We start from the raw sequence: 25,025 nt of genomic DNA on the forward strand, positions 1-25,025 counted from the left end.
GATGAATCCTAGTCTACAATCTAAACCATGGTAATTAGCTCAAGGCTGCTAAGTCTGTGAGAGAGGCTTATCCAGAAATTCTACCGGCCGCTAAGTCTGTGTGAGTGGCCTATCCAGGAGTCAAGATCTACTAAATAAGAAAGCTGATTTTACCCTTGGATTCAAGGAGTCTGCAAATGATATCTGAAACCTCCCCTAACCCTCTCTCCTACTACTTACTTATTGTAAGTTCCTTATTAAAGCATTGCAAATATATAAAGTGACTGGCGCCCAAATTCTGTTCTAACTTCCCATTATAGAGCTCAGCGCTGGGACGAATGGAAGCTTTCCCCCTATCTCTGGAGGTACCTCCTTGCTCCCAGTAGACCCAGGGGGGGCGCTACTCCTGTAATGTTTAGGCTGCTGACAGGGTCTCCGTAACCGATTCCGGACCAGCCCCCGCAGTTATATTGCGGCAGGTTGGCTCCCCTGCGTGAACCGTCGCAGCTGTACATCGGTCGCTTTAAGCCGGCGCCACCATTACTAGTAAAAATAATAATAAAAATGCTATAAAACTATCCCCTATTTTGTAGACGCTATAACTTTTGCACAAACCAATCAGTATACGCTTTTTGCGATTTTTATTATCAAAAATATGTAGAAGAATACGTATGAGCCTAAACTGAGGGGGGGAAAAAAACGCTTTCAAAAAAATTATTGGGGATATTTATTATAGCAAAAAGTACCAAATATTGTTTTTTTTTTCCAAATCGTCGTTTTTTTTTGTTTATAGCGTGAAAAATAAAAACCGCAGAGGTGATCAAATACCACCTAAAGAAAGCTCTATTTGTGGGAAGAAAAAAAACGTAAATTTTCTTTGGGTAAGTAGCACGACCGCGCAATTGTCAGTTAAAGCGACGCATTGTCGAATCGCAAAACATGGCCCGGTCATTGAGCAGCCAATTCTTCCGGGGCTGAAGTGGTTAAGCACCTCAAAAACAGCAAGATACACCTCCCTGTGCCCACAAGGCACAGAGCCATTCTGATTGTGGTGCGCGCATGACTCTGAAAACAAGAGCTTTAGAAAACATCTATTCAGAGCAACAGCTCCCTCAACTGGCTGTTTTATTGCAACAGATGAGAAGGTTATTGTCCCCAATTACCACCCGAGAGTTGAGAGACCCATAATATGGAACAATTCAAAAACATATAAAACACATTGATAATCCTGTATAATGCTGAAATTCGTACAGCTTTATTTAGTCCCCGAAAACAGGAAAAATCTGATGTACATATAAACCAGTGCAAGAAGAAAACCAAGTGGCAAACTATAATGTCCATCAGAATCTCTTAAGAACCAAATCCAATATTTTTTAAATAATGCTTACATTAAGAGCTTCATCCAGCCACTATCACCTAAAAAGAAAGCAGCATGGAGGGGTTCGGTGAAGGTGGTGGTGAAGGTGTGGAGGTGTCTGATGGGATCACTCAGCTGGTAGAAGGACAGACGGCCGCCTTCATAATCCAAACATACTCCTACTTTCTGCACCGGAGACTCCAGGTAAACGAAGAACTCGCATTCACAGTCGTGCCGAGCAAAAAGTTCACCGTCAGACACGCCTAGACACCACGACTTGTCACTTAATCCAAAATCACCATCAAGTCCTCTATCTATGGTGGGATAGCAAACGCCAATATCCCAAACTTCATTGTCACCGATCTCTACCTCCCAGTAATGTCTCCCACTGGAAAAACTCTCAATGCTCATCACCTGACAATATTCGTAAAATCTCTCCAATAAATATGGTTTATTCTGATTTATGTTGGACACAGTTGCCATTTTCAGGTCAGCGGATAAGGCCAATTTCTTGTGTGCAGTTTTTTCATCCAGTAACAAATTTTTCACATGGACATTATTTTTGGATTTTATGTCGGCGATTAGATCAGTTAGGGATCTGAGCAATGGAAGCGAGATCAGGAAATCATCCAGCTCACAGATCTCAGGTTCCTCCATATCTTGGTCTTTCATTTCTGGTTCTTGTAGGAAAGTTATGGGGTCGGTTATGTTACACATCTCCTCAATGTGACAGATCTTCCTGGATAGAGTGTCTTTCTGGGTCTCCAGTTGATGAATCAGCTCAGAGACCGCCAACGAGACCTTCTCTACCTGTCTGGAGATCTCACTCAGGACTCTCTGTTCCTGGACCTCCAGCTGTCTCCTGATATCCTCAAACAGAGCAGCGACTCTCTTCTTCTCATCCTCTGATTTCTCCTGTGCTTTTCTCTTGTTGTCCAGTAGATTCTGGATTTGTTCTTCAATTTCTCCACGTTCTTTAGTCACATATTCACAAACTTTTCTCAGATTCTCCTTCTTCTTCTCAGAAGCCTCTTCTATAAGTTCCACTTCATGTTCTTTATGTTTTCCCACCAGACAGCAGGACACACATAGACAGACGGCATCCTTGGAGCAGTAATACTCCAGAAGCTTCTTGTGGATGGAGCATTTTTTTCTTCTGAAGGATGAAGTTGGTTCCGTCAACCCATGGTCCACTGTCATGTTGTGGGCTGCCAGGTGTTTCTCACACATAGAAGTCTCACATTGCAGACAAGTCTTGATAGCTGCCACCCTAAAATGCACACAATATGTACAGAAGACCTCACTGTTCTCCTGTTCCATAGATCGGGAGTCTTCCACGGTGTTACTCAGCTTAATCTTCTTCACAGGCACAGGACACTCTACATCCTCCTCTCTGCACCTCAAACAAGGAAAAACTCCAGATCCCTCCTGTGTATCCAGAGCAGTCACCATACAATCCCGGCAGAACCTGTGCCCACATCTCAGTGTTGCCAGTTCCATAGAAAGGTCCAGGCAGATGGAGCAGCTCAGCTCTTCTCCGTGTGCAGCAGACGCCATCCTGAGAACAACAAAGGAACAATGTTTGTATAAGAAGAGAAGTCTTAAAATGAAAGGTTGCAAACTATGTCCTGTAGAGCAGTGGTCATCAACCCTGCCCTGCAGGGCCCACTAACAGGCCAGGTTTTATGTATTACCATGGGGAGATGCAGTCTAGAATACTGCAATCACTGAGCAGCAAATGATATCACCTGTGATGTATTTCAGTTATCTTGCAAACCTGGCCTGTTAGTGGGCCCTGTAGGGCAGGGTTGATGACCACTGCTGTAGAGGAAAAAAGAAATGCAAAGCTACCTACTTTGATTCAGGGTTTACTCACCCCGAAACCCCAAGACATGCTGCCAAGAAGCGGACACTGACTGCAGACAGCCAAACAGAAGTGGTCAGGGTATTACTTGCTATTGAAATATATGAGAAATGTATATGTGCAACTGCGAGGCTGGGAATGCCCTCACCACTTATTATTGGCAGTCCACATTGACAGCTTTTTGGTGGCAAAGCTCTGGTGGGTTTGGACTCGTGTCTGAACATACCTGAGCTCATCCCTGCCAAGCAATACACATCTGTGATGTTAGGTTATCTTTAGTATATGAACCTACAGATGAAATACACAAAGGTTTATACAGTTTCTATACAGGCAGTCCTCGAGTTAAAAACATTTTTTTTTCTCCATCACGGTCCTATCCCATAACATACACTTACTCATCACTACTGTCATTTTTATCCTCATGTCACATTTTCACACGTGTAGCACTACCCCCGAAGGAGCTGCTGGTTTAAATTTGGGCTATACTATCCAAAAAATGTACCTGTTCAAACTTACATACAAATTCAACTTAAGAAATAAACCTACAAAATGTATATTTTTTGTAACCCGCAGACTGCCTGTAATTCTTGCTGTACTGAAGTTACCCTGGTTACACAAATATATATGAAAATAACTGTTATGCCGCGTACACACGATCGTTTTTCGTCATAAAAAAAACGTCGTTTTTCGGCATGTAAAAAAAACAACGTTTTTCCAACTTCATCATTAAAACGACGTTGCCCACACACCATCGTTTTAAAAAAATGCTCTAGCAAAGCGCGGTGACGTACAACACGTGCGACGGCACTATAAAGGGGAAGTTCTATTCGCCTTTGGGCTGCTTTAGCTGATTGCGTGTTAGTAAAAGACGAAGAGGTCCTGCGTGGCCTCGAAACGTTGCTCTTTTTGACATAATAGATATGCATTAAATCTTTGGACGTTATGATTCCTGGTGTGCTGGCGAGTATATATATATATTAGTAAAAGACGATTCGCGCTTTTCTGTCTGTTACAGCGTCATGAATGTGCTTACTCCATTATGAACGGTAGTTTTACCAGAAAGAGCGCTCCCGTCTCATAACTTGCTTCTGAGCATGCGCGGATTTTTCACGTCGTTTTAGCCCACACACGATCATTTTTTACAACCCGAAAACCCGGAATCAATACTTTGTAGAACCAACTTTCGATGCGATTACAGCTGCAAGTCTTTTTGGGGGTGTCTCTACCAGCTTTGCACATCTAGAGAGGGACATTTCTGCCCATTCTTCTTTGCAAAATATCTCAAGCTCTGTCAGATTGGATGGAGAGCGTCTGTGATCAGCAATTTTCAACCTTGCTACAGATTCTCAATGTGATTTAGGTCTGGACTGTGACTGGGCCATTCTAACACATGAATATGCTTTGATCTAAACCATTCCATTGTAGCTCTGGCTGTATGTTTAGGGTCATTGTCCTGCTGGAAGGTGAACCTCCGCCCCCCCCCCCCCCCCCCAGTCTCAAGTCTCTTGCAGACCAACAGGTTTTCTTCCAAGATTGTCCTGTATTTTGCTCCATCCCTCAACTCTGAGCAGCTTCCCTGTCCCTGCTGAAAAAAGGCATCCCCACAACATGAGGCTGCCACCACCATGTGGGGATGGTGTGTTCAGGGTGATTTGCAGTGTTAGTTTTCCACCACACGTAGCGTTTTGCTTTTAGGAAAAAAAGGTAAATTTTGGTCTCATCTGACCAGAGCACCTTCTTCCACATGTTTGCTGTGTCCCCTCCCCCACATGGCTTCTCGCAAGCAAAACAGGACTTCTTATGTCTTTCTTTCACCAATGTCTTTCTTCTTGCCACTCTTCATAAAGGGCAGATTTTCATGACTAATAGTTGTCCTGTGGACAGATTCTCCCCCCTGAGCTGTGGATCTCTGCAGCTCCTCCAGAGTAACCATGGGCCTCTTGACTGCTTCTCTGATGAATGCTCTCCTTGCCCGGCCCGGTCAGTTTAGGTGGACGGCCATGTCTTGGTAGGTTTGCAGTTGTGCCATACTCTTTCCATTTTCGGATGATGGATTGAACAGAAGCTCCGTGAAATGTTCAAAGCTTGGGAATTTTTTTTATAACCTAACCCTTCTTTAGCCCAGGTTCACACTGGGTACGATTTCCTTCGATTTGAGATGCGATTTCACATGTGAAATCGCATCTCAAATCGGCGGCATTTGCCGGCAATTGTCGGCAATGACACTGTCTTAATCGGAGCGACGCCGCATTTGCGGCGCTGCACCGATTTCAAAAAGTAGTTCCTGTACTACTTTTTGCGATTTCGGGCCGCGATTTACATAGACATCTGTGCAGAAACCTGCACAGATGTCTCTTAAATCGCGGCTGAAATCGGGACTGCCAGCGGGAGTGAAATCGTGCGAGTTCAGCTGAACTCGCACGGCTTCACTCCCGCAGCCCAGTGTGAACCAGGGCTTAAACTTCTCCACAGCATTATCCCTGACCTGTTTGGTGTGTTCCTTGGTCTTCATGATGCTTTTTGTTCACTAAGGTTCTCTTACAAACCTCTGAGGAATTCACAGAACAGCTGTATTTATACTGAGATTAAATTACACACAGGTGGACTCTATTTACTAAGTAGGTTACTTCTGAAGGCAATTGGTTCCACTAGATTTTAGTTAGGAGTACCAGAGTAAAGGGGGCTGAATACAAATGCCCCCCCCCCCCCCCCCCCCACACACACACACACTTTTCACATATTTATTTGTAAAAAAAAATGAAAAACATTTATAATTTTCCTTCAACCTATGTGGCACTTTGTGTTGGTCTATCACATAAAATCTTAATAAAATCCATTTACGTTTTTGGTTGTAACATGACAAAATGTGGAAAATTTCAAGGGGTACGAATACTTTTTCAAGGCACTGTATAACAAAAAGCATCTACAACTGCCAGCTGCAGCTTTCATTTTTATCATTGGAACGGCTGAGGATACTGAGAGGCCCAGAGACTCTTCCTCATCAGATTGGACTTAGGCTGCTATCACATTGCAGCGTGGAGCCACGGTGACGGTATAGCCGCGCTATTTGTAGCGCGGCTATACCGTCGTATTTACCGCGATATTCGGGCGCTAGCGGTGAGGTTTTAACCTCTGCTAGCGGCCGAAAAAGGGTTAATACCGCGGTATTACCGCGCTTTCCCATTGATTTCAATGGGAAGGCGCGGTATAGGAGCGGTGAACACACCGCTCCTATACCGCGGTAAAGATGCGGCTAGCAGGACTTTTGGTGCGCTCCTGCTAGCGCACCGTTTCAATGTGAAAGCCTTCGGGCTTTCACATTGAACACTGCAGGGCATGATTTTTCATGCGGTATAGCAGCGCTATTTTTAGCGCTGTACCGCATGAAAAACGCCCCAGTGTGCAAGGGGCCTTACTCTGCAAGTGACAGGAACTCTGAGCAGAACTTTGTAGTTTCACTAGAAACCTAGAATATGCAATATATTTTCAGTTGTTTCACACTTTTTTGTTATGTATAATTCCACATGTGTTACTTCATAGTTTTGATGCCTTCAGTGTGAATCTACAATTTTCATAGTCATGAAAATAAAGAAAACTCTTTGAATGAGAAGGTGTGTCCAAACTTTTGGTCTGTACTGTAAGTAGCGAAATAACTTCACAACAACATGTGTAAACCTTACTAGAAGACCTACATAAAATAGCGGGGTGGGCAACTACATGGCAAATGAGGTTTAAAGTGATTGTAAAGGTTCATGTATTTTTTTTTTTTTTTAAATAACAAACATGTCATACTTACCTCCACTGTGCAGTTCGTTTTGCACAGAGTGGCCCTGATCCTCCTCTTCACGGCAGCTCCTCCCCGCATTAGATAATCCCCTCTGGGAAGCTCTCTCCCGAGGGGGGTTACCTTGCGGGCACGCTCCTGTGTCATACACTCGGCCCCGCCCCCCGCGTCATTGGATTTGATTGACATCAGTGGGAGCCAATGGCTGCGCTGCTATCAATCTATCCAATGAAGAGCCGAGAAGCCGTGGAGAGAGTGACATAGGATCATGCCCACGGAAATTTGGGGCTCAGGTAAGTAAAATGGGGGGCTGGGGGGACGGACACTGCAAGGTGTTTTTTCACCTTAGGATGCATTAAGGTGAAAAAACACAAGCCTTTAAAAATGTAAAGTAATGTCATGCGTTTGGGTGCTAAAAATACTAATGCAAGTTACTCACTACGGAGAGAACCTCTAGGGTGGAAAAGGACCTGGGGGTCCTGGTAGATGATAGGCTCAGCAATGGCATGCAATGTCAAGCCGCTGCAAGCAAAGCCAAAATAATATTGGCATGCATTAAAAGGGGGATTTACCCCGGAGATAAAACTATAATCCTGCCACATCCTGGATATGCCGTCCAGTTCTGGGCACCAGTCCTCCAGAAGGATGTGCTGGAACTGGAGAAAGTACAGAGAAGGGCAACAAAGGCGATAAAGGGACTGAAGGATCTCAGTTATGAGGAAACACTATAAGTATTAAAGCGGAGGTCCACACAAAAAGTGAACCTCCGCTTTTCGGAACCCTCCACCCCTCCGGGGTCACATTTGGCACCTTTCAGGGTGGAGGGTCGTGCAGATACCTGTCTAATACAGGTATTTGCACCCACTTCCGGGAATGACTCCCACGGGAGTCCCTCCACTTCCCGTCCCCCCCCCCCGCTGCCTTCTGGGAAACACACTGGTCCCAGGAGACAGCGGGGACCAGTGAGGGCGCGCCACGCGACTCGTGTATTGCGCAGTAGGGAACCGGGCAGCGAAGCTGCAACGCTTCACTTCCCAATTCCCTCCCAGAGGATGGCGGCCGGGGGCAGCCGAGAGACGAGCGATTGCTTTTAAAAAAAAAAATTTGGGTGGACCTCCGCTTTAAACTTATTCTCTCTGAAAAAGAGATGCTCGAGAGGGGATATGATAGCGATATACACATATCTTACTGGTGACCCTAGCATAGGGAAACTTTTTTTTTCAGTAGGAGGGAGTTTAAAAAGACACGTGGCTATTCAGTGAAATTGGAAGAGAAGCAGTTTAACCTTAAAGCGGAGTTCCACCCAAAAGTGGAACTTCCGCTTCAAGTACTTGTGACCCCCTGACATGCCACATTTGGCATATAATTTTTTTTTGAGGGGGGGGGGCAGATACCTAGTTTTGAGAGGTACCCAGCTTCCACGTCCTCTCCAGGCGCCATGGCGCAGAGTAGAAGTTAACCTCTCTCCCTCCCTGACAAGTCACCAGTCCCAGACAATTGCCCGGTCATTCATAACGCGTGGCTCACGCATGCGCAGTGTGCGCCCAGCTGTGAAGCCACAGCTGGGCGACAACACTTGCCGGCACCGCAGACAGGTGGGGGTGAGAAGCGAGCCGCATCGCTGGACCGTGGGACAGGTGAGTGTCTGTTTATTAAAAGTCAGCAGCTACACCTTTTGTAGCTGCTGATGTTTAAAGGGGTGGAACTCCACTTTTAACTGTGCCTCTGACAGTAAAGGGTCCTTTACTGTCAGAGCAGTAAGATTGTGGAACTCCCAACCACAAGCAGTGGTATCATCAGGGAGCATCGATAGTTTAAAACCTATTAGATGGGCACCTTAAAGGGGTTGTAAAGCCTAGTTTGTTTCACCTTAATGCATCCTATGAAGCCTATGAGCTGAAGTGGTTAAAACTGGCGCCTTTAGAATGCCAGTAATCCGGGAAGTGATGTCACTTCCAGGTTACTAGATCCGACACCCCATCGAAGCCGATTCCGGCTTTTCTTGGGTTCTCCGGCCAGCCAGTGGTGGGACGGGAGACCCGGGCTGACCAGCGGAAGGCAGCAGGAGGGAGGGGGAGCACGTCCCCTCCCCTCCTGCTGCTTGTAATAACAGCCGAGCGATCGCTGAGCTGCATCAGTTGTTATCACAAGAAAGCCGTCCGTCCGCTCTAAAGAACGGTACCGGGGGGGGGGGGGGCGATGCCTGCCGCCCTGCATATCCCCCTGGTACAACCCCTTGAAGCAATATCGGTAAGTTTGAGATGCTTCAAAAAAAAGTCAATATCGGTCGATCCCTAGTAAGGATGAGCTCCGGCGTGTTCGCATAGAACACATGCAGAGCCCGCCAGGAAGTCGGCACCCGCGCTGCTAGGGTTGCCAACTCATCCCTTTAAAACAGAACACATATTAATTACACAGGTTCTAAGGGTAATTTAATGCAAAAAAGGCACCAAGTGAGTTTAATTACCTCCTTAATCAGCCACAGAACCTGTGTAATTAATGTGTTCTGTTTTAAAGGGATGAGTTGGCAACCCTACGCGCTGCGCTAATCACAGCCAGGGAGACATTGTCCGATGCTCGGCTGCAGGGATCGGGAAATGTCTGCCTGGCTGTGATTAGCGCAGCGCGGGTGCCGACTTCCTGGCGGGCTCTGCACGTGTTCTATGCGAACACGCCGGAGCTCATCCTTAATCCCTAGTACAACGGCACCCCAAACGCGGCCAGCAGAGACGGCATTTTTTTGCGTGTGGCAAAACGCTCGACCAAAGTGCGAAGCTCTGCGCCCACAAAGGTGCAGGAGCTTCCTTGGCGTGTTTGTCGGGCCATTCAAGTGAAAGGAATGCTCTATGCGTGTTTAGTGAAAATGCATGAAAAACTATTTTAAAAAAGGTAAACAAAAACCTGCGCTACACTAGGTGTGAATGGGGTCCTGGGGCCCCTCGTTCCCTCCTGTGCTCAGTGATATCAGAGGGGTGTGGTGAGGTGACTCTGTCCCTGGATACAATGAGCCCCGTCCGCCTCACACTGACCTATCACCGGGGAACAACTCACATCGATCACACACACACTGTGTGCGCAACCTGATCAATGATCCGGGGAACACAAAACTAGAACAAAACATTCCACCGAACAAACGTTCCCTATACATCACAGTGTACACAGCGACATCTAGTGTTCAACAGGGGAACTGCAGGACCAAAGATCAGCAGGTTATTTTTGGTCAGTGATTTCATCTCTTCATCAATTCTTCAGACAGCAAAAGACAACAGCATCTCATTGATATCTTGCTTTTGAAAATGCTAGGTATAATCCTAGTTTATAAAAACTACTACTATAAAACTACTATAACAAATACTCCAAATTTTACTTAACCATTTACACCATCCTATACACCAGCGGTCCCCAACCTTTTTGGCTCCAGGGACCCGTTTCACGGCAGCCAATTTTCCTAGGGACCTAGGGGGGTTGTGGATGACGGGCCAGTGGAGGGTGGTGGACGAGTCTGGGGATGGGATATTCATGAAGTCTGTCCTCAGCCCCCTTCATACCACAATGCCCCTTTACAGCACAGTCCCCCATTTATATCAGTGTCCACAGTCCCCCTTTACATCACAGTTCCCCCTTTACATTACAGTGCAGTCCACTTTACATTATTTGTAATGGGAACTGCTCTGTAAAGGGGGCGCTGTAATGAAAAGGGGCCACTGTGATATAAAGGGGACTGCACTGTAAAAGGGGCACTGTAATGTAAAGGGGGCACCGGTAGTGATGGACTGGTCATTGGGACTACAGGGAGTTTCCGGCTCAGTGGGCCAGCTTCAGTGACATCAGACCGCCGCCCCCTCCGCTCCTCTGTCTCTCCCTTCCTGCAGAGGTCACCTCCTCTCCCTCCCCGCAGCGCTCACCTAGGGGGGACAGAGAAGCAGGGGGAGGACCAGAGGAGCAGGGGGCAAGACAGAGGAGCATGGGGGAGGGGACAGACAGCTGACTCAACAGCCATGGCCTGAGAGTTTCTCACTTCTGCCTAATCTTGTCCCAACTGATTATTTTCCCCGGGTGAAATACTGTCTAGCTTCCCCACTGGTACTGCCTATAAGAGTACCAGTACCAGCCGCTCTACTCTAATAAAGTAGAACGGCTAGTGGCTAGTGAAGGGGAAGAGTGGGCTTGGGTGGCCGGGGAGGGGGGGGTGTGGGAGTTGTCCGGCCGCCACCTGTCAAAGTGGGCCAGTCTGGATGAAGTCCAGGGCCAAATTTTTGTCCCAGTCCAGCCCTGGGCACCGGGATGTAAAGGGGACTGCACTGTAAAGGGGGTACTGTAACATAAAGGGGGCTCAGATGTAAAGGGATACTGTAACAGTGCCCCTTTATATTACAGTGCCCCCTTGACATCACAGCCCCCCATTACATTACAGTGCCCCTGCAGCCTGTCCCCTCCTTTCCACAGTAACATCAATTTCTGCTTCCCCTGCTCAGGACTCCTACCTGCAGAAGCTGTTAACAGTCCATGTGTCCTCTCCCAGCTCCTAAACCCGCCAGCCTATTACTATTTTTATGGTGTTAGGCTTTCGATTTTCTATGTAGTAGATTGTTGTTAGCAAGATACTAAATGGCCAAAGGTTTATGGGCACCTGACCATCATTTACATACATTTTTTTTCCACAAGAAAGACCATCAATCACATTTATAGGAGATTTTTGGACATCTCATTCCAAAACCATGGTCATTAATATGGAATTGCACTCCATATTAGGCTCTAAAACTCACCACCAGCTATAACAGCTTCCATGCTTCTAGGAAAGCATTCCACAACATTTTGGTAGTGTGTCTGTGGAAAATTGTGCCCATTTATACAGTCAGATCATTTATGAAGTCAGATGGAGATTTTGGACAAGTAGACTTGGCTAGCAAATGGTCTTCCAATAAATCCCAAAAGTGTTCAGTAGGGTTGAGGTCAGGGCTCTGTGCAGGACACTCAAGTTCCTCTACATCAAACTCATCAAACCATGTCTTTATGGAGGGGGGTTTGTAGGGTTGAAATCAGGACTCTGTGCAGAACACTTGAGTTCCTCCACACCAAACTCATCAAACCATGTCTTTATGGAGGGTGGTCAGTAGGGTTGAAATCAGGGCTCTGTGTAGGACACAAGTTCCTCCACACCGAACTCATCAAACCATGTCTTTATGGATTGTGGTCAGTAGGGTTAAAATCAGGGCTCTGTGTAGGACACAAGTTCCTCCACACCAAACTCATCAAACCATGTCTTTATGGAGGGTGGTCAGTAGGGTTGAAGTCAGGGCTCTGTGCTGGACACTCGAGTTCCTCCACACCAAACTCATCAAACCATGTCTTTATGGAGGGTAGTCAGTAGGGTTGAAGTCAGGGCTCTGTGTAGGACACGAGATCCTCCACACCAAACTGTGGGCAGACGCAGAGGGGCTGGGGGAAGAGGTGCAGATGGAGCCCTCTCTCCTGTCCCGTCTGTGTGTGTATTTGGGGGGGATTGTTAGTGCTGGCACTTTGGGCAGTGTAAAAGAGAGTGCAACAGGCACTCTCAGCTTAGACAACTACAGCCAGCAATCCTGCTTGTAAGCCATAGCCCAGTCTGAATGATGTGTCCGGGTTTCAGGCCGTCTGAAACCTGAACGCATGATTCCAAATTCGAACTGTCCTGGTAAATCCCGGACAGGTGGCAACCCTAGTACAGACCCACCTTTGGTACAGACACCTCTTCAGTACAGACCCGCCTTAAGTGCAGACCACCCCCTTCAGTACAGACCACCCACTTCAGTGCAGACCCCCTCCAGTACAGACCCGCCTTCAGTGCAGGCCAACCCCTTCAGTACAGACCCCTCTTCAGTGCAGACCCCCTTGAGTACAGACCACCCCTTCAGTGCAGACCCCCCTTCAGTACAGACCCCCCTTAGTACAGACCCGCCTTCAGTGCAGATCCCCCTTCAGTGAAGACCACCCACTTCAGTGCAGACCCCAATTCAGTTTAGACCACCCCCTTCAGTACAGACCCCCTCCAGTACAGACCCGCCTTCAGTGCAGGCCAACCCCTTCAGTACAGACCCCTCTTCAGTGCAGACCCCCTTGAGTACAGACCACCCCTTCAGTGCAGACCCCCCTTAGTACAGACCCGCCTTCAGTGCAGATCCCCCTTCAGTGAAGACCACCCACTTCAGTGCAGACCCCAATTTAGTTTAGACCACCCCCTTCAGTACAGACCCTGCTTCAGTACAGACCCCCTTCAGTGCAACCACCCCCTTCATTGCAGACCACCCCCTTCAGTGCAAACCACCCCTTTCAGTGCAGACCCCCCCCCCTTTGGTGCAGAAATCCTTATAGTACAGACCACCCTTCAGTGCAGAACCCCCTTCGGTACAGACCCTCCTTCAGTGCAGATAAGTGTCCAAGGCACACAGCAGTCACAGAGCGCTCCCGATGCACACCCGTGGGGACGTGTTGGAGGCACACACATAGCAAGACGTCCAGGGACACCCTCCCAGAACTAGGAAGCTGCACCAAGTCTGTATATCGGTGGAGCTAAACTTACCTTTCCTTCCACAGTCCTTTTCCTCACCTTCAGCGTTTTGGTCTTCAACGGTTTTCATTGGCCGGCGTGGGGTGACATTACTCCTGCGTATGATCAGGAGTCTGTCATCCTGGCACACAGGGACCATGCCGGTGATATAAGCCGAGTGATGTAGTGAATGTTTCTTTTGCAACAAAGAGCCCACCTGCTCACAGTTTGTGACTGCAGAATTTTAGTTCCACTTTAAACTATTCACTCAATTTGTAATTGGCCAGGTTGGCTCTTGTTAGTGGTTCTAAAGGGGACTGTATGTCGGATTGGGATGTGTGTGATGAGCTTAGGAGGAAGGAAAATTAATTAGCTGGGCTCCTTCCGGGGTGCCCTTAAGGGAACACTATGCATTTTCTGAGCGGATGCAAATTATCCACTGACTGGATGAGGTGGGAAGGTGATGTCACAATCCCCACCTTGTCCAGTTGGAGATTGCTTTACATTCATTGAGAAAACGCAAAGTGAATGGCGCCAGTGCTGAGCAGTCAACCTCACGTATTCAGTAACTAGCAGGGCAGTCGCTTGGCCTGGGATCAGGAAGATCGCAGCCATTGCTGTAGTAGCTGAATCTACTACATTGATTTCCAGCTTTCTCTGGCATCCCACACATTTTATTCTATCTTTTCATGTGACAACAGTGAAGAAATGACACTTTGCTACAATGTTGTGTAGTGAGTGTGCAGCTTGTATCACAGTGTACATTTGCTGTCCCCTCAAAATAACTCAACACACAGCCATTAATGTCTAAACCGCTGGCAACAAAAGTGAGTACACCCCTAAATGAAAATGTCCAAATTGGGCCCAATTAGCTATTTTCCCTCCCCGGTGTCATGTGACTTGTTAGGCCCCTTTCAGACGTACGGTCCATTTATTACAAGTCCGTTTACGGACTTGTAATGGTTCCCTATGGGATTGCAGACGTTAGCGGATGATGCATCCGCTAACGTCCGCAACCATCTGCGTCCGCAAAGATCCGCTTTTGCGGACGGAAGAAAACCCTATTTTTCTTCCGTCCGGCGGAACGGATCGGATGAATACGGACACGCGGTCCGTATTCATCCGATTCCCCATAGGGGAGAGCGGAGGAGAGACAGGGCGGTCTCTGCACAGTGTGCGGGGACCGCCCTGTCCGCCGACAAATACGGTATTTGCTTTAGAACATGCAGCTCTTTTGTCTTGTTTGTTATAGACATTGCATATCGTACGATAATCGGATCGTTAGTACAGAGCTGTCAAGAGCTGATTGGGACAGTTCATCCGATATTATTCTATCGGACGTGCACGGATTTTTTTTCCGTAGAATGCCAGATCGTACGATGTTCGTTTAATCAGTACAGCTGTCGTTTGAAAATGCAATACAAATGCATTACAACACATGACATCAATCCCGAATTATTATTCTGTCCCACGAGAATTTTCGTGACTTTGGTAAACTCATCAGATTCGATGTGAGATTAACATGCAAAAAAAAAAAAATGGACGATCATTCGTCTGATAATCGGATCGTGTGTACCAGGCATTAGTTTTAATGTTTAAAGTAACAAACTCCCCCAGTTTAACCACAATAAAACATGTCCCTATTTACCATTTTAGGGAGTTGGGAGGTGCACATGGAGAAATTCAATGACAGTCCTGTATAATGCTGAGATTCCTATAACTTTATTGAACCCTTAAAGAAAACATCTGATATACACATAAACCTGTGCAAGAAGAAAACCATGTGACAAACTAATGTCCATCGGAATCTCTTTATAACCAAATCCAATATTTTAGTTCTTTGGTATGATTACATTAACTTAAGAGCTTCACCCAGCCATTTCCATCTAGATGGAAAGCAGCATGGAGGGGTTCGGTGAAGGTGGTGGTGAAGGTGTGGAGGTGTCTGATGGGGTCACTCAGCTGGTAGAAGGACAGATGGCCGGCTTCATAATCCAAATACACTCCTACTTTCTGCAACGGAGACTCATGGTTCAAAGACTCAAAGTCAGAGTTGTGCACAGCTGCAAGTTCATTGTCAGACAGGTCTATACACCACGACTTGTTATTTCTTCCAATATCACCATCAGGTCCTCTATCTATGGTGGGATAGCAAACGCCAATATCCCAAACGTCATTGTCACCGATCTCTACCTCCCAGTAATGTCTACCACTGGAAAAACTCTCAATGCTCAAAACCTGGCAATATTCGTAAAATCTCTCTTCTAGATCTAATGTATCCTCTTCTGGATCTGGTGGATCCTCTTCTGGATCAGATACTGATGCCATTTTCAGGTCAGCGGATAAAACCAATGATTCGTGTGCAGTTTTTTCATCCAGTAACACATTTGCCACATGAAATTCATTTTTGGATTTTATGTGGGTGATTAGATCAGTTAGGGATCTGTGCAATGTAAGTGAGATCAGGAAATCATCCAGCTCACAGATCTTAGGTTCCTCCATATCTTGGTGTTCTATTCCTGGTTCTTGTAGGACAGTTATGGGGTCGGTTATGTTACACATCTCCTCAATGTGACGGATCTTCCTGGATAGGGTGTCTTTCTGGGTCTCCAGTTGCTGGATCAGCTCAGAGATCGCCAACGAGACCTTCTCTTCCTGTCTGGAGATCTCATTCAGGGCTCTCTGTTCCTGGACCTCTAGCTGTCTCCTGATATCCTCAAACAGGACAGTGACTCTCTTCTTCTTATTGTCGGATGTTTCCTGTGCTTTTCTCTTGTGGTCCTGTAGACTTTGTACTTTTTCTTCAATTGCTCCTCTCATTGTAGCCACTTTTACACAAACTTTTCTCAGTCTCTCCTTCTTCTTCTCAGAAGCCTCTTCTAAAAGATCTACTTCATGTCCTTTATGTTTCCCCACCAGACAGCAGGACACACATAGACAGATGGCGTCCTCGGAGCAGTAATACTCCAGAAGCTTCTTGTGGATGGAGCATTTTTTACTACTGAAGGATGAAGTCGGTTCCATCAACACATGCTCCACCGTCTTGTTGTGGGCTGCCAGGTGTTTCTCACACATAGAAATCTCACACTGTAGACAAGTCTTGATAGCTGCCACCCTAAAATGCACACAATATGTACAGAAGACCTCACTGTTCTCCTGTTCCATAGATCGGGAGTCTTCCACAGTGTTACTCAGCTTAACCTTCTTCTCAGGCACAGGACACTCCACATACTCCTCTCTGCACCCCGGACAGGGGAAAACTCCAGATCCCTTCTGTGTATCCAGAGCAGTCGCAAAACAGTCCCAGCAGAACCTGTGCCCACATCTCAGTGTCGCCAGTTCCATATGAGGGTTCAGGCAGATGGAGCAGCTCAGCTCATCTCCAAGTGCAGCAGACGCCATCCTGAGAACAGCAAAAAAAAAACAAAGAAACCGAAAATCAGTTTGTATACGAAGAAGAGTCTTAAAATGAAAAGTTATAAACTATGTCCAGTAGAGGAGAGAATAAATGCAAAGCTATCTACTCAAAACAAATTCAATAAGTGTGATGATAATGAGGAATGATGGGAGAGAAGTGCAGAGTACTGTGCAATACCTATTTTCCCATAAAATTGGTGAATTGTAAAAAAAAAAGGTCAGATAAAAATAAAATCTCAAGTCTGTGGTAGAGAGACATTTACACCAAACACAGATCAACAGGAATAGAAAGCTGAGACTTCATAAAACATACTTAGTCCAGAGTCTGCAAAAGACTCATACTGAGGCCCTGTCCTAAACGACCCTGTTGTAAATTGTCTGGCATGCAACTACGCAATAGGGATGAGCTGAGGTGTGTTCAGACACAAGTCCGAACCTGTCTGAGCGGTCACTGCAGACAGCCAATCATAGATGGGCAGGGTACTATCCGCCATTGAACATATATAAGATACCTGTATGGCCGCGTACACACGATCAGTCAAAACCGATGAAAATGGACTGAAGGTCCGTTTCATCGGTCCAAACCGATCGTGTGTGGGCCCCATCGGTCAGTTATCCTTCGGTCAAAAAAATAGAACTTGCTTTAAAATTTGACCGATGGACGCCTGACCGATGGGTCAAAACCGATTGTTAGTATGCAAAGGCATCGGTCAAAAGGCTCAGAATCAAGTCGACGCATGCTTGGAAGCATTGAACTTCGTTTTTTTCAGCACGTCGTGTGTTTTACGTCACCGCGTTCTGACACGATCAGTTTTTTAACTGATGTGTGTAGGCACATCAGACCATCAGTCAGCTTCATCGGTTAACCGATGAACCGGTTCTTCAGTCCGTTTTCATCTGTTTTGACCGATCGTGTGTACGCGGCCTATGTGTGTGACTGTAATGCCGCGTACACACGACCGTTTTTCGGGATGTAAAAAATTTAAAAAAAAATTTATGTCATTAAAAACGATCGTGTGAAGGCTCCAGAGCATTTTTAACGACGTAAAAAATGGGCATGAAAAATTTAGAACATGCCCTCAATTTTCACGTCGTTTTTAACGTCGTAAAAAATGGTCGTGTGTGGGCTCTAACGACGTGAAAAAAAAACAAGCATGCTCAGAAGCAAGTTATGAGATGGGAGCGCTCATTCTTGTAAAACTAGCGTTCGTAATGGAGGTAGCACATTCGTCACGCTGTAACAGACTGAAAAGCACGAAGACTGAAAAGCGCGAATCGTCTCTCACCAAACTTTTACTAACAGGAAATCAGCAAAAGCAGCCCCAAGGGTGGCGCCATCCGAACGGAACTTCCCCTTTATAGTGCCGTCGTACGTGTTGCACGATCGTGTGTATGTAAGGCCGGCTTAACAATAATCAGGTTGAAAAAAACTTTGTTTTTTCTAGACCATTAAAAATGGTCGTGTGTACGCGGCATAAAGTTGAGAAGGTCCTCACTGCCCACTTTTGGCTGTAGACAGTAACAGCTTTTTGGCGGCAAAGCTCAGGTGAGTTTGGACTCGTGTCTGAACATACCTGAGCTCATCCCTGCTAAGCAACACACCTGTTTTGTTGGGTTATCTTTGGTATAGGAACCGACAGTTGAACTGCACAGAGTATAGTTTCATACATTCTCTATAATTCTTGCTGTACTGAAGTTACCTTCATAATATATTCGAAAATAACAATAAGTTAGACACCAAAACATGCTGACATTACATGTTCCAGAAGGCTAATAAGACACATCAGACCTCTTAAGAGAAATATGTATAAGATCTGTATCATATTTGGTATTTAACAAATAAAAATGTAAAAAGGAAGTAAACTTCCTTTTATTGTATGTACTATTAGGTAAGCCTATAATAAGGCTCATCTATAGGTACTGTTAAGATCTCCTAAACTTGCACCGTTTAGGAGACATTTACTGTATACGTCGCCAAAAACGTAATCGGTGAATGTGCTCTGAAGGAACGGCCACACAGTAACAATGAGGATGCCGGCCGGAGAGGAGCGGGGCTCCGGCCGGCGCGTCGCTGGAACGTGGAGCAGGTGAGAGCATGTTTATTAAAAGCCAACAGCTACACTTTTTGTAGCTGCTGACTTTTAATAAACATTAAAAATGCCTGGAACTCCCCTTTAAGGCTGGGTTCACACTTGTCCAACAAACGGTCCTACATTGGGAGCCTCATGTAGCATGACGTGTGAAAATCAATGTTTCCCTATGAGAGCCATTTTAACTGGTACTACACAAGTCGGTCCGACTTTGAAAATGCTCCCTGTACTACTTTTGGTCCTACATTGATCCTACTTCAACCCTTTGAATATCATTGAAGTCGGACCAAAGTAGTATCCTGTTCATGAAAGTAGGATGGATGTAGGACCAATGTAGGATAAATGTAGGACCAATGTAGCAGAGCAAAGTAGGATGAAAGTAGTGTAGTAGTGTGAACCCAGCCTCAGAGGGCCAGTGACTCTTCCTCATCAGATTGGACTTACTCTGCAAGTGACCGTCGTATCTATGCGCCTGATTCATAAAATCAGTTACGCATAGATTTGGGCAAGATACGAGCGGCGTAAGTCTCCTACGCTGTCGTATCTTGGGGTGCATATTTCCGCTGGCCGCTAGGTGGCGCTTCCGTTGATTTCCGCGTCAAATATGCAAATGAGCTAGATACGCCGATTCACGAACGTACGTGCGCCCGGCGTATCAAGATACGTTGTTTACGTAAGGCGTCGGACCAGCGTAAAGTTACCCCTCATAAAGCAGGGGTAAGTCATGTTAGGTATGGACGTCGGAAACGTACGAACAGCGTAGTGTTTTACGTCGTTTGCGTAAGTCGTTCGTCAATTTTGTAATTTAAAGCGACGCAGTGCCGTATCGCAAAATATGGCCTGGTCATTATGTGGGTAAATCCTTCTGGTCCGCAAAGCGGAGCTCCACCCTTAAGTGGAACTTCCGCTCATCGGAACCCTCCCCCCCTCCGGTGTCACATTTGGCACCTTTCAGGGGGGAGGTGGGTGCAGATACCTGTGTAAGACAGGTATTTGCACCCACTTCCGGCCACACAGTCTGCGGGCAGAACGTCAGATCCCCCCCCCCCCTCCGTAGTGTTCTGGGAGACAGCGGAGACCAGTGAGTAAGCACGGCGCAGCGCGATAGGTCAACTGCTCTGTTAACCTGGACCAGCGATAGTCACTTTCCCTCTGCTGGTTCTTAGACTATTGTCCTGCAAACTGGAACATCTCTGCCCAGGGGAGGATGACAATGTGATGGTCACATTCTGTGCTTCATGCCGGTCTGTGGTTTGGCATATATGTTTCCCCTTCTCTGGCTGCCTACCACAGACATGAGATGTAAATCTGACCGTTCTTCTGGGGAAGATGAGGGCGTTTCGTATCTTTTAGTTGACTTGAATGGCAAAATACAGGTAAAAGCAGGAGCCGGATGATACAAGTGGCTTCTCAAAAAGCTGCCACAGAACCCCCAGACACGGCGTGCAAATGCCGGTGATCTGCCAAGCTGGTTCCAGCTATCGTGGAAGTTCCAGCGCATGCGCAAGCTGATGTGCTGAGATGGTTCCAGCTATCGTGGAAGTTCCAGCGCATTTGCTGAGATGGTTCCAGCTATCGTGGAAGTTCCAGCGCATGCGCAAGCTGATGCGCTGAGATGGTTCCAGATATCGGGAAAGTTCCTTCAAGCACTGCGCAGGTGCAAACTTGCTGACGGAAATCCCCGAACCGCGGCCGGCATCCAGGGCGACGTGGACTTCGAGGTAAGTGGCCAGTCGGCCACACGTCCTCGCTGCGCTCGCTCGGCCTCCTGGCTCTTTTTTTAACATCCTCCAATCCACGGGGATGTTAAAGAATGAGCCTGGATGCCGGCCGAGGTTCGGAGATTTCCGTCAGGAAGTTTGTGCCTGCGCAGTCAGTGAAGGAACTTTCCCGTTAGGGGAACATTGAGGACAAGTCACCGACATCCTAAAGGTTTGGACACGCCCCCAACCACACCCCCCACAGTGCATTGCTGGGGCTTGTTGATAAAGGCCTCTGTCTGGTGACGTGACCGGACGGGTCTATACTCAGACTCGGTACGGATTGTAGCCAGTCCCAGCACTGGTTTGGGCAGATATCTTCCCATTCATCGTCCTTGTAGAGAAATCTACAGATATCGGGTTCAGACTCCAAGATCATCCTAAAATATCTGTTATAAAATAGGGAGGAGGAGGAGAGAGGAAGACAGGGGGGGGGGGGGGGAGAGAGAATATTAGCAAAGAGTACCTGTCCCCTAGAAGTCCCCCCCCCCCCTTCCTTTTATAGAAAATTGCGAATATTTCCCAGACCTTCAATGTAAACAATGACAGTCACTCTGCATGAATTGTAAACATTTTGCATCCCTGGGCTCCTCTTGTGGCCCCTGTGTCCCTCTTGTGGTTTCTACTACAGCCCCTTGTCCTTCTTAGGACCCCTCGTGCTTTCTAAGGCCCCTTTTGTAGCCCCTCTTAGGGCCCTTTTTGTGGTCCCTGTGTCCCTCTCAGAGCCCATCTCGTGGCCCGTTTGTGGATCCGGTTACTGTGTCCCTCCTTGGGGGCTACTCTTGTGTTCCCCAAGTGCTTTCTTGAGATTCTCTTGAGGCCCCTCGTGTGGCCCCTGAGTCTCTCTTAGGACCCATCTTGTAGCCCCTGTCTGCCTCTTAGGGCCTCTCTTGTGAACTATGTGTTCCTTTTAGGGTCTCTCTTGTTGCCCCCGCATCCCTCTTATGGACCCTCCTGTGGCCCTTGGGTCTCTCTTAATGCCCCTCTTGCAGCCCGTGTCCCTCTTAGGGTCCCTCCTGCAGCCCGTTTCAGTTTTAGTGTTTCTTTTGTGGCTCGTCTCGTGGCCTGTGTCTCTACTAGGACCCTTCTTGTGGCCCTGTGTCGTTCATAGAGAACCTTCTTGTGGCCCCTAGTCCATAGCCCCTCTTAAGTCCCCTGTGTCCCTCTATGGGTCCCCTTTGTAGCTCCTAGTATTGCCTCCTGTCACCTCTTAGGGCCCCCCTTGTTGCCCCTGTGTCTATTTTAGGTGCCCTTTTGTTGACCTTGTGTTCCTCTCAGGGTGCTGCTTGTGACTCCTGTGTTCCCTCTGTATCCCTCATGTGGCCCCTGCGTTCCCTCTGTATCCCTCTTGTGGCCCCTGCGTTCCCTCTGTATCCCTCTTGTGGCCCTATGTGTTCCCTCTGTATCCCTCTTGTGGCCCCATGTGTTCCCTCTGTATTCCTCTTGTGGCCCCTGCGTTCCCTCTGTATCCCTCTTGTGGCCCCATGTGTTCCCTCTGTATCCCTCTTGTGGCCCCATGTGTTCCCTCTGTATCCCTCCTGTGGCCCCGGCATTCCCTCTGTATCCCTCCTGTGGCCCCGGCATTCCCTCTGTATCCCTCTTGTGGCCCCATGTGTTCCCTCTGTATCCCTCTTATGGCCCCGGCATTTCCTCTGTATCCCTCCTGTGGCCCCTGCGTTCCCTCTGTATCCCTCTTGTGGCCCCATGTGTTCCCTCTGTATCCCTCTTGTGGCCCCATGTGTTCCCTCTGTATCCCTCCTGTGGCCCCGGCATTCCCTCTGTATCCCTCCTGTGGCCCCGGCATTCCCTCTGTATCCCTCTTGTGGCCCCATGTGTTCCCTCTGTATCCCTCCTGTGGCCCCGGCATTTCCTCTGTATCCCTCCTGTGGCCCCTGCGTTCCCTCTGTATCCCTCTTGTGGCCCCATGTGTTCCCTCTGTATCCCTCTTGTGGCCCCATGTGTTCCCTCTGTATCCCTCCTGTGGCCCCGGCATTCCCTCTGTATCCCTCCTGTGGCCCCGGCATTCCCTCTGTATCCCTCCTGTGGCCCCTGCGTTCCCTCTGTATCCCTCTTGTGGCCCCATGTGTTCCCTCTGTATCCCTCTTGTGGCCCCTTGTGTTTCCTCTGTATCCCTCTTGTGGCCCCATGTGTTCCCTCTGTATCCCTCTTGTGGCCCCATGTATTCCATATGTATCCCTCTTGTGGCCCCATGTGTTCCCTCTGTATCCCTCTTGTGGCCCCTTGTGTTTCCTCTGTATCCCTCTTGTGGCCCCATGTGTTCCCTCTGTATCCCTCTTGTGGCCCCATGTATTCCATATGTATCCCTCCTGTGGCCCCATGTGTTCCCTCTGTATCCCTCCTGTGGCCCCTGCGTTCCCTCTGTATCCCTCTTGTGGCTCCATGTATTCCTCTTGTGGCCCCTTGTGTTCCTCCTGTGGCCCCTTGTGGTCCCTCTGTATCTCCCTTGCGGCCCCTGTGTTCATCCCGTGGCCCTTCTGTATCCCCTGTGTTCCCTCCTGTGCTCAGTGATATCAGAGGGGTGTGGTGAGGTGACTCTGTCCCTGGATACAATGAGCTCCATCCGCCTCACACTGACCTATCACCGGGGAACAACTTACATCGAAACACACACTGTGTGCGCAACCTGATCAATGATCCGGAGAACATATGGCTGGAACAAAATGTTCCACAGAACAAACGTTCCCTATACAACAGCGACATCTAGTGTTCAACATTGGAAGTGCAGGATACCTATACAGACCAATGATCAGCAGGTTATTTTTGGTCAGTGATTTCATCTCTTCATCAGACAACAAAGAAAAATCTGACATCCCCATTCATACTAACAAATCGTTCCATCCAATAAAGCTTATATAAGATAAATAAAATAATAAACAATAAACTATAGAAAATTCTAATAAAGACTAATATAAGGATTTTAAATGTGCATTGTGGCAGGGAACAACAACAGATACATATCTCCAAACTGTCCCTGATTTGGAGCAATGTCCCTCTTTCCTCCTCATTTGTCCCTCATTTTGGTCTGATCCATATAGATGTATATAAAATGCACTTTTTATATTTTAGCCACTTCCCGACCACCGCATGTATATGTACGTCCACAGAATGGCACGTACAGGCAGATGGGCGTACAGGTACATCCCTGCCTTCTAGCGGGTGGAAGTCTGTGCGGTGTAGGTTAGGAAGCATTAAGCACCTAGGTGCAGGAAGTGGGAAGATTAACTATTCTGCCTAGCAACAACACTTTGAAGGCATCTAAAAAAAAAAAAATTTTTCGTAAAGGACTAATGACATTTTTTTAAAACTACTGATGTAATGTTATATTTATGGGTGGAACTCCACTTTAATAATTGTGAAATTAAGTGCATAATAATATTAATAATAATAATATTAATAATAATAATAGTGGTTAAAAAAACACAGATGGTCAAAATTGTAGTGACATCGTTGGTCAGTGTAGGGGTGAACCCTTACATTATTGGTCATTGTGGAAGTGACTCCTTAAATTGTTGGTCAATGAATCACCCTTACCAGTGTTGCCAATCGTCCGTATTTTTACGGATAGTTCGTAAAAACAGGCACTTTTTTCCCCCCGTTCGTAAATGTCTGTGGTTGTGGGAATGTGCCAGTAAAAATAGCCGAGATCGTTTCGGCTTGAAACTGCACATGGAGATTGGAGGCAGGGGTTGATGGTGGCTGCGGTGGCACCGCAGAGGGAGATGGAGGCAGGGGAAGATTGGAGGCAGGGGAAGATTGGAGGCAGGGGGTGTTAGTGGCATGGGGTGATTGGAGGCAGGGGGTGTTGGTGGCATTGCAGAGGGGGATGGTAGCACCGCAGAGGTTGGGGGATGGAGACAGGGATTGTTGGTGGCACCGCAGAGGGGGATGGAGGCAGGGGGTGATTGGAGGCAGGGGGCCTGGGGGAGATTGGAGGCAGGGGGAGATTGAAGGCAGAGGGATATTGGAGGCAGAGGGAGATTGGAGGCAGGGGGAGATTGTGGCACTGCAGAGGGGGGTGAAGGCAGGGGGTGTTGGTGGCAGAGGGGGATGGAGGCAGGGGGTGATGTGACTAAATAATTTGCCCTTATTATATCAATAATAACAAAAATATGTTTTTTTTTACCTTAATATCTACCTTAAATCACATTGCTATTTGCCTAGCGTACTTGTTTGTAGCCTAAATACTGAAATTTGCACCTAAAAATGTAATTTAGTAACTTTTGTGAA

At 47.3% G+C, this 25,025-nt stretch overlaps 2 protein-coding genes across 2 annotated transcripts; both read right to left on the minus strand.

Moving 5' to 3' along the window:
* Positions 1–1,202: 1,202 nt before the first annotated feature.
* On the minus strand, positions 1,203–10,063 carry LOC120943102 (E3 ubiquitin-protein ligase TRIM21-like). Its single transcript, XM_040356216.1, has 2 exons — positions 10,014–10,063; positions 1,203–2,894 (listed from the first exon to the last, which is right to left on the minus strand). Exon 2 carries the CDS (start codon positions 2,891–2,893, stop codon positions 1,364–1,366), a length of 1,530 nt encoding a protein of 509 aa, XP_040212150.1. The 5' UTR covers position 2,894; positions 10,014–10,063; the 3' UTR covers positions 1,203–1,363.
* A 5,147-nt stretch (positions 10,064–15,210) lies between these two features.
* On the minus strand, positions 15,211–23,407 carry LOC120943101 (E3 ubiquitin/ISG15 ligase TRIM25-like). Its single transcript, XM_040356215.1, has 2 exons — positions 23,374–23,407; positions 15,211–16,913 (listed from the first exon to the last, which is right to left on the minus strand). Exon 2 carries the CDS (start codon positions 16,910–16,912, stop codon positions 15,365–15,367), a length of 1,548 nt encoding a protein of 515 aa, XP_040212149.1. The 5' UTR covers position 16,913; positions 23,374–23,407; the 3' UTR covers positions 15,211–15,364.
* Positions 23,408–25,025: the final 1,618 nt, after the last annotated feature.

Source organism: Rana temporaria, chromosome 6 (genome assembly GCF_905171775.1).
Source record: "Rana temporaria chromosome 6, aRanTem1.1, whole genome shotgun sequence".
In the NCBI taxonomy this organism is placed as follows: Eukaryota; Metazoa; Chordata; class Amphibia; order Anura; family Ranidae; genus Rana; species Rana temporaria.